Raw genomic sequence first — 10408 nt, 5'->3', positions numbered from 1 at the left:
TCCCCCGGAGGACGCCGGGGCATTCTGAGGCTGTCTGAGATGTACAACTCCTTCCATCATGTTCTGTCTACCCCAGAGCCTCCTAATAGTTGGACATGCCCAAAGAACCTGCAGTGGAAGTCACCCAGGAGACATCCTGATCAGATGCCCCAACCACTTCAACTGGCTTCTTTCGATGTGAAGGAGTGGCAGCTCCAAGCTTCTGTTCGGTGTCTGAACACATCTAAGTCCAGCCACCCTACACAGGAAACTGCTCTCGGAAGCTTTTGTTAACAACCCATTCTTTGTTCACTACCCAAAGCTCATGACCGTAGGTGAGGGATGGAACATGGGTCAACTGGTAAAGGGAGCAACCCAGTGTTTTCCAGCAGAGACGTGGGGGATCTGATTCTTGTGTCCCATGTAACCTAGTAAACAGAAGAAAACTCAGTCACACAATTTGTTTTCTTTATATTGATCTCCACATTATATTTTTGCTTCCTGATATTTGAGTTATTGTCTCATTATGTTCTCCTCTTCTGCAGCGTTGAAACTGGGTCCAGAGGCATTTCGTTTTGACGGCGGCGTCGAGGCCATCGCCACCCGCCAGAACGAGAAATACTTCATCCTCCGTCCCGAGGTCATCGAGACCTACATGTACTTGTGGAGGTTCACCCACGACCCCAAATACAGAGAGTGGGGCTGGGAGGCTGTTCAGGTGACACACGTTCATCAGAATGAAACAGGCTTTCTGTAACGTTTCATTTAACTAGAGCTGGGCAGTTTGATAAAAAGGCTCTCATCTGGGTTTTGACTGAATTTATCTCAGGCAGCTAAAGTACAGATTTGTTTGTGTTTTGCACCTGAACTGAAGGTCAATTCATTTAGCTTGTTTTATATTTAGCAAATAATCAGCCACAAGGTTTCGTGTTATTTTCAGTGTACAAAGAGATTGATTGATGCTGTCGGTCACTGATGCCCTTCTACAATATGTCTTTCTCTCTTTCTGCTGTCACTGTGTCCCCCCTCTTCCCCCCTCCCCCAGGCCTTGGAGCAGCACTGTAAAGTAGAAGGGGGCTACAGTGGAGTCAGAGACGTCTATGTCTCGACTCCCAACCACGACGACGTACAGCAGAGCTTCTACTTGGCTGAGACGCTCAAGTAAGACACAAACCGAACATCTTTATACGCACACCCTTCACTTCTGTCCTGTCATGATTGTGCTGTCACTGCGTTTTATGGAGCCGCTGGGACCCTGCATCCCCCAAACTCAGAGATGTCACCTCACACTCACACAAAGTATGAGTGTGTTATTCATTCTAACCAAACCCCAGAGAGTGGCGACGAATCTGACAGACGTTTGCAGCCCTGAGGCGACTAATTGATTATTCGATAGAAAATGAATCACCAGCTAATGTGTTAATTGATTTATCATTTAAAATGTGGTTGTTGTAGCATTTGTGAGAATTAGCTGCTTTTCTTTGTCTTAATTAAAAGTTGGTTTAAAACATGGTTTATCTGAGAAAAGGCCATTTTTCCAGTTTTGGACATTTTATAGCACTGCAGATTGTTTTCTTATGAAATATATGATCAGTTTAGCTCCTCAGGGGGATACTGACTAAGGTGTTGTGGCTCATTTTCTGGAGCTAAACAGTGAGATTGCATGTGTTCGTATTTACTAAGGAGTCACAGTGGGGTTTTGTGGCAGAGAAACAAAAGAAAAGCGGCACCACAGGAACTTAGTTGTTGGGCATTCCCAATCAGGGAGGAGAGAAATGAAGTTTATGCAAATACTCAGCATCTGATTTACCGCTGCTGCGACAGAGGGAACCGCGGCTGAAATTTACCATCAGGAGAAAGCGGGTGTAAGATTTGCAGCCCTGCTGTCACCGTGGCAGCCGTTAGTCGCCTGAGACCTTGTCAGAGTTAGGAACACATTTGAGGAGTGGAAAGGTGTTTGTAAATCACATCGCTCTCCAGAAGAGAATGTGAGGGACTTTTACAGGCTTCAGGTCAAATCATGCTTCAATCACAAAATAAAAGATGATGTGACGACGTGAGTGAACTTCTGAAACGTGTTGAGTTCGTCAGCCATATAAAGTTCAGTCAGTGTAAACTTGCACTTCCCCCTCAGTCCACATGTGCCAACAGACGTCAGGCGGCGGAGGTGTGTTCAGATGAACACAGTTGCAGCTGTGCTCATTTACACAATCAGTGTTGGTAAATATTCTGCTAAATAAAAAAATTTGCAGTGCCGCAATATTTTGTGCACCTGATGGCAGTTTGCAACACATTTGTCATTAAATATCCCCCTTAAATGAAACAGTCTGAGGAGCTTCTAAGGGAAGAGCAACCGCATTGTTCCAGCAAGTACTGTAAAAACAGGTGGAGACGTTTCTTTGCTCCTGACTTCTGACTCATCTTGGGGAGGTACTGGTGTTAAAATGGCTCATGCTGTCTGGACAGGTCAGATCACAGACTGTGGCCCCAGGAGAGCATGAACAGATTTTATTTCTCTTTGGCATTTGTGAGTAAAACCCACCCACATTTCACTGATTTCTCCTGTGAGACACATACAAATTATAAGAAACAAAATAAGAAATGCGTTCTGTAGAAGTAAAAGACCAGTTATCACCCACATGTTTCAGCAAATCTATATTGGATCTGTTGATATTTGCCTTAAATGCCTGCGCCTGCTTACATCTTAAAACTAGCAGAGAAAGGCAGAAACTGTGAGAAACACCACATGTCCCAACAAACCACAGGCAGCTACTACTGCTCACCACCTCTTAATAGTCTCCTGATATTTTTACTAAACCTCCCTCGTGTGCAGTGCACGTGTGCCGCACTCTGGCCCTGGCTAAAGGCAAAGACTTCACTTTTCCTGTAAGAATTTAAATCAACCAAATGATGACTTTTTAGTTCAAATCATAACTGCCTGTATTATTATTGTTAATTTATTGACTTGACAGTGTAATAAACGTGTGTGTGTGTGTGTGTAGCCACAGCTGTGTTGTCAGCCCGGCAGTGTGATGTCCGGTGCCTAATAGAGCTTTCCTTCTCAGATGGCTCTCCAGCTGTGTTCAGGAACACAGTCTGTTTAAAGCATGAGTAAAAAAAGACTTTACACAGTGTGTGTACAGATACTTTATGGTGTGTGTGTTTGTCATTAGTTTTCTCTGTGTGTGTCCATGTGAAATAGAGAAAATTTCAATTTAAGATGCTGTTTTAGTATTTTTTTTTTGTATTTCCCATGTGTTGGCTGTGTTTGAGCAGCTGAACCAGGCAGAGTAACTGTTCAGTTGTTTGTTGTTTTATTCATGTTGTGTAATAGCGTTTGGCTGCGATCAGGAGCCAGAAGCTCATTTGAAAGCCAGATGAAACGCTGGAAGTGAGTTTATTGAGTTTATAATAAAATGAGGTGACACAGATTTGACCACAGTAGCATCAATAATGTTGTTCAATGATTTTCAGTCAGAAAGGACTTTTTTGTTTTGTTTTTTTAAGGTTGTCGATTAATTTTGATTTGAATTGATTTTGTGTTTTGATAAAGACGGCTATCTCGCTCCGAAGCCATATTTGGTCAGCCGGCCTTCACCGTCATGCTGTTAACCTGTTACACTGGACATTGTATTTAGTCCTTTAACCCACTCACCTCTTTAATCTGTCCTCGTCTGCCTCCTGCATTTCCTCCAGTCGCATCGTCCTCGCTGTTTCCCGTTCTTCCACTGAAGTTTTACGGTCTCTCCTCCACACTCACTTCCATCTCTCCCTCCTGTTCACGTCTTGCCCTCCCCCTCTCTTCTGTTTTTTGTTTTCCCAACACTAGCTGCTGACAGGAAGTCAAGGTTAACCTGAAGTGCCTGATGGTGGTGAAGTTTTTATAGGCTGTAAATTTTAACAAGTGTCTCGTCTACTCCAGAAAAAGAGTAGAGGTGACATCCAACATGCAAGTGGGACGTGAATATTTTTGAAGGCATGATTAAATATTTCCAGGAGACACAGTACAGAAAGAAGAAATGAATACAAGTGTAACTGACCACCAGCCTGGAGAGTAACAAAGTAATTACCTGGTCCGTCAAGCTGCATCTTATCCTTCGTATCACCGACGAACCTCACTGGACACAGAAAATATCAATCCCATTTAGCAGCAGGCCCATAGGTCTAATCCTCCTAATGCAACTCGGGGAACTTGGCAACATGCAGAGCCACTTCCAGGATTCATCTTCCCTCTGCTGCCAAGGACACGGCCATACTTCACACGGCCGTCTGCCTTCAATCACTCGCCACTTTCTAGTGGTTTGTTGGCAGGCAGGGGCTGACGGGGACTTGTCGGTGGGGGTGAGGGCTTCGTGGACAACAAGCTCGTCTGCTGAGTCATTACTTTGTCATTTGACACACAGTGTTTTTATGTTTCAGTTTCTTCAGTTACATCTTCTGAAAATCTTCCAACACACATGAACCCAAATTCTCCACATTTATCTTCTGCGGTTGCTGCTGCTGGCAAAAAGTCTGTGTTCACTGCTACACGTTTACACGTTTCTAAAAAAAAATCAAACACGTTTAAGTGCACATCTTTGTTTTGAATTTAAGTGCCTGTCCAATATTTTGGCCAGTGCTGAGGCTGTGGAAGTGATTGGTTATCCAGCACCGCATCTGACATCAGACCTGGGTGCACGCAGGGAGGTGCGCTCAGATGACGGCCCACCCAAGAGAGCCGTGCACGGCCCTGATGCGTTGGTCCGGCTCAGATAAGTCGGGGCCAGTCCCATTGTCCTTCACTGGTCAGCGTCTCTCTCTCGTGTTTGTTTTGCTGCCTCGGTCGTGCGCCCTTCTCCTTGGTTCACTGTAAGAGCATCTCGTGCACCTTTGTTCTATTTCATATTCACTACTGACTCTGGTTCCTAAGCTCTGATGACATAGAGCCACACCTCACATCAAGTTTTATGAACTGGTCTGATTTGGAGCCGCTTCCCTCTACTTCTCATGCTTCTCTGTTCCACATCTGTTTCCTCGCTGTTTTGGCACGACCGCTCATAAATGTTGCAAAAGCTGAACATGACTCAAACATTTTTATGAAACACACTGAAGAACATGGTGCGAATCCCAAAACCATCTTTAGAAATGAGCTGAAGAATGTTTATGTAATGAAAACACTGTTTACCCACAAGATTTCATTGAAATAGTTTTTTAGTACTGACACACTTTAGTAGATGACCAAAAAGAAAACTAATAAGCTTTTTGCTCATCAGTGAATAATTTGCTCAGTTGTCTACTACAGCAGAAATTCAGTTATAGTAAAATGAACTTATTTGGTGAAGAAGCCAGGCAACTTCATCATTTAATATCTTGTCTCCTTGTCTTTCAAAACTGTCAGATGATGATAAATAAACACACCTAAGCCTGACACATAACTGCAGCGCAGTAGTGGAGCATGACAACAAACTGTTCTCTGGGAAATCATGTTAGAAAGTGTTCATATTTATTTACGTCCATTGATTGGAGAGTATTGACATATTTACACTGTACATGTTTTCTTTCCCAGCACCAGGATGCATTCAGGCACAGCACTGAGCGTAGTTCACCCCCGTTTTCAGAGCCCACAGTCTTTGGTTATGAGCATAAAATGGAAGAAAATCAATGTGAAGGATCAAAAATGGTTTCAGGTTGAGGAGTGAAATGTGAGCTAGCACGCAGTGTGTGCAACAGCTGTCGGGATAGAAATCAGAGCATATCTGACATGTTAGACGTTCATGGAACGGGCGTCTGGAAACCCAAGACCCAGATTCTGCCAAAGTACCAGCAGGAAAGCAGAACATTCTGTCCTTACACATACTGTACAAGTTACAACAGTATTAACATGTGCAGTGCAACTGCTCAAGGTGGCTTTGGGGCTGCTGATGCACCATAAGAATCACATCTGTATGGGATTTAAGTAGTTAAAACAAGCCTTTTCTCCCTCTTTGTCTCCCCCAGGTATCTCTACCTGCTTTTCTCTGACGACGACCACCTACCATTCGACCACTGGGTCTTCAACACTGAGGCTCATCCTCTGCCGGTCATAAAGGACAAAACAGACAGACCCAATGAAGTGGAGTAGTGGACCAAGCCTGTACTGACACCCGACAACAAGTGCGAGAACCTCTGATCCTGTATGCCTGAGCCTCCGGCTGTCTGTCTGAAACTGTTTGGCCATTTGGAATCCCCTGTGGTTGCAGACGCCTCTTGATCAGATTTCACTTTTTATGTTTAATGGGATCAAAATCGAATTCAAGCCAGTTGGAGCTGAAATCTCGCTGTAGAGTCCAGTTTTGTTTTGTTTTGGTTTGGTTTGGTTTGGTTTTTTTTCCAGATGTTCAGTTCTGGTCGAGTCCAGATGCTGACATGAACCAACAGAACTGCTGCTGAGGAATAACTCATCCAAATGTAATAAAACGTCCCTCCACATGAGTTTGAACCCACCATGTGATAACACAGCGATATCCTAAGACTGCGAGTGTAACTTTGGATTATTCTGATTATAAAGTGGTACTTTCTGAAGATATCATTATATTAAGTTGCTGCTTTTTCCACTGCCAGAGTTGATCACATTCTTGGCTCGTTTAGAGGGACAGCTCGACCAGTTACTACTCTATTCATCAGTTATTATGCTGTTGTAGCTACAGCTCTGTCTGTTATCTGTTGCTTTTTGGTGAAGGAGAACGATGTGAACTGGTCGTCGCCCTGATGTGGAGATTCCAGACCCAGAGAAAGTCCAGCTGAGGATTGTGAGACAGAGTGAGCTCAAACGTGTTCTGTTTGCTTTTCCTTCTGGTTATATCTGATATCTGAGTAGGAACTGGTTTTCGTTGGGGCCACCACCACCATCACTCTTTGACACTGTCCTCAGAGAAACGTTTGCCTTTCTAAAAACGTGCTTGTCTCTGCGGGACTGTGGGAAAGACGCGACACGATCTGAGCATCGTCTGTGCTTCTCGTCCGTCACCTGAGCACCTGGCTCCTCCCCGACTTCCTCTGAGTTTGATGTGACACAGGTTGAGCAGCCACACCAGCTCTCTACCTGCCAGTTATTCAACCCCCACCCCCGAAACAATGTTTACACTAAGCTGTCCTCCTGCTTCTTCTTCTGCACATCTCATCTCCAGTTCTGTGTCTTTGTCTGGCTTTTTAGTCTCTGGATCTATTTGGCTTTCACACATTTGCACTCGTACGTCTGGGCTTCGACTGGCACAGGTGGAACACACTGGTGACTGATACCTAATATTCATGATCATTTCTTAATTCTTTGTTATTTTTTTCCTCACAAATCATTTGCTGCTTTCTTAGCTAGCTGGGAAAACAACTCCAAAATTTAAGATTATAACAATTTTTTTAAATTTTATTCTTTTAAGTTTGACTTTTCCGGAGCTTTGAGCCGCATCTTACAGCCTTCCTCAGTGGTCGTTTTGCTGTTATGGACATGAGTCCGACCGTGAGATGTGGTTGAAAGCACTGGAAAAAGCTAAAGTAAATGGACCAGGAGTTAAGTTTGATCTGACTGACTCTTTGAAATGGAAAAGTGTAAATCTTGTTTTCTTCTTTTGGAGTTTTGACTTTGAACAGACTTCTTCTGTTTATATCTTTAAATCTGAACATTTTCATTAACATTTAATCTTTTTAGACCCAGGAGCACTGAAAGTCTCCACTTATGACTGATCATATTAATACATATTTGTAGAATCTGATTCACAGGTCTCATTAGAGTTTCTCAGAGACGCTCGGTGTTGTCTTGATATCAGTGTCAGCAAACCTGTGTGTCGGTCAGACTTATCTGTTGCTATTGTGTCACTTCTTCAGGCTGTAGGATCTTCTCTCCTCTATGAGGAGACACAGTCTCTCCATGTCGCTGTAATATTTCACGCTCGCACACACACACACGCACAGAAGAAGCCATACTGATTCATCACAGCTTTATCGTTCTGTGACTGAGATTCTCTTCCTCCTCCACATCTGGGGGCGTGACTGTACTGGCACAAACTGTGTTGCTGTTTTTGTTGTTGTAAAATTCATGTTCAGTAAGAGTTCAGCGTATCAACATCAACAGGTTGTTTAGTTGGTTTTCAAGGTAAAGATGTGTCCCGATGCCTCACAGAACTGTAGCCTCATTAAATCAAGTTTAGTCTTGGATCTAGTGCCTTCAGTGTTGAAACAGAGTCCAAGGGAGGAACAGCTTACACAAACAGTAGTCTCAGAGCTTTAACTGGGGGTCGTCAGAGCAGGATTATACCAAAACTAGACATAAATTAAAGGATGATTCCTGCTTTTTGATGTGATATTCAGTGTGTGAAAATGTCGTCTTGAGATCTGACCGTTAAATCTGAGGATCTCATAAAACAAGGCTTTAATTTAAAGTAATAAGTCTTTCATGCTTATACTGTACTTTCTCCAAAATCAAGGTTTGGCCAAGGGTTGACTATCATTTAATGGTTGGAGACCAGTGGAGGCCCCAGTCTGCAGTTACAGTTCCTTGACTACACTGCCATCTAGTGGTCAGAGTTTTCTATTACAGTCCTCATGAGACCTGGGCTTAATGACTGCAGCCTGGAGTTTACTGCAGCGGAAAGATACTGATTACAGCTAACGAGGTCCTCTTGCATTTGACTTGGAAAATCTTCAAACTAAAGAGTAAAAGAGGGACAGGCAGAGAGAGGACCAGTGAGCAAAGACTATCCTTCACAGCCAAGGACTGTTCAAACTAGACAGTGTTTGTGCTTGAGTTTCACTTTGTTTTAATTACCCAACAAAACTCCGCTAAATTTCCAGATTTGAGTTAAAAATGAAAAAACCTGGCCAACACATCAGTGAGTAAGGCCTCCCCTGTCAGAGCTGAGACATCCCCCCATCTTCCTCCTCTCACTGTACAGACGACAGCGTCTACGTGTTAATTCTGTTCAGTTTCACTAGAACTGGTTTATATTAGCCACGTGATAATATATTGTAATGGTTGATTTTGCTGATTGTGTTAATTTATTCTATAGTAGTGGACATAAGACCTGGAGGTGTAGGGAGCAGACCCCAGCTGGCGCTGTGGGTGGTATGGCCTAATGTTTACCTGCCAAAACATCTCATACTGATATCGACAAAGGATTTAAAGGTCTTCAGTCTTGCATGGTGTTACAGTATTTATGTCAGCGTGATGTTAAATATGGCAGAAAATGTGGTTTAATGCCAGAAAGAAAGCAGCTGGGAGTCAGTCAGACCTGAACCATAGGACCTGTATGAATGTACCGTCCAATGTGAAGTGAAGATTATTTATTATGCATTTTTGTCTTTGTTTGTTCGCTTCTGAGCTTTTGTTGCATTTTATTTTGTTTTTCTTTTCTCCTGGAAAGCACAAAGACACAACATGACGTGCACAGGCAGAGAGAAGCCTGTGGTTCATAGAACCAGAGGGAGCAACGTGGTCGCTGTCGACCAACCTGAATGATCCTAATCTGCCACATGAGGCGTATCAGTACAGCTCTCACACAAAAATGGACATAGTATCATACAAACCAGATGTTTTAAGTGTTTATCATTCACTGTATGGAGACACGGAAGCTGTTAGAGAAGAGGACAAACGGTTTGAAACTTTACCCTGATTCGTTCTTAACTGATTTGTTCACTAATGTTGGGAGCTGAGAGGTGAAGAGTTCAGACGTCTGTGTCTTCCAGTGAGTCTGTACATACACAGTTCTGCTCCATCACTGTTTTGGTTTATGTGTGACAAGTATGGACAGTCGCTGATAGTCAGCGTTTGCTGACAAGTCGAGATAAAGACATCTTTTCACCCTATTGGTCCAATGTAATGAAGAGATTGAAGAGCACAGTGGCTTAATGTAGCTCAGTGTCCACTACAAAGACACTAAAATGCTCTGATTTATTTATTTTATTTTATTTTTTAAGATTTTGTCCTGCAAAAAGGCAAAGTGGCAAATTCCTGTTGGTGAAAACTGAACTAGGGACAAATGAAAACGACTTGGTCATGCTACAGTGGCGTTTGTCGGGCAGTAATTTTTATTATTGATGAATCTGCTGGTGAGTTTTTGGTTAATCATTTGGACTATAAAATATTAGAAGTAGTTGTATAAATGATCATCCGCTCCCCAGAGTCTGTGGTGACGCCTTCAACTACCAGAAAGCAGAAAATGTAGGTTAAGGTTATTTTAAAGGTCGTGCTGCTGATGCTTCCTGGGTTTGACTGTAGTCGACACTTGTTAATTCTGATGAGCAAAGATGCCTGTAACCGCGGGGCCATATGTTATATAACTGTATGGTGGTATGAAATTAGGAGCATTTTTCCAAAATGTGTTAAAGGATATTTGAATTAACCTCCTGGTTGAGGGCATAGTTTCACATTCCATGTTAAGATTAGTGCAATTCTACAGTTTGGCATTTGGTTTTTAGTGCG

The 10408-nt window shown here is 43.0% G+C and overlaps 1 protein-coding gene across 1 annotated transcript in view; it reads left to right on the top strand.

Annotated features, from left to right (window-relative positions):
• The window catches only part of man1a1 (mannosidase, alpha, class 1A, member 1), a 29828-nt gene extending 20205 nt beyond the window's left edge, over positions 1–9623 (top strand). Inside the window, exons 7-9 of the mRNA XM_020615402.1 lie at positions 525–697; positions 1025–1140; positions 5956–9623. Of these exons, the coding sequence (XP_020471058.1) occupies positions 525–697; positions 1025–1140; positions 5956–6079 (413 nt within the window). The 3' untranslated portion in view covers positions 6080–9623. The remainder of the gene's footprint in view (positions 1–524; positions 698–1024; positions 1141–5955) is intronic.
• The last annotated feature ends 785 nt before the right edge of the window (positions 9624–10408 follow it).

This window comes from Monopterus albus, unplaced genomic scaffold (genome assembly GCF_001952655.1).
Source record: "Monopterus albus unplaced genomic scaffold, M_albus_1.0 scaffold164.1, whole genome shotgun sequence".
Taxonomy (NCBI): Eukaryota; Metazoa; Chordata; class Actinopteri; order Synbranchiformes; family Synbranchidae; genus Monopterus; species Monopterus albus.
The sequence above is the reverse complement of the archived record's forward strand: the minus strand, read 5'-3'. Positions and strand labels throughout refer to the sequence as shown.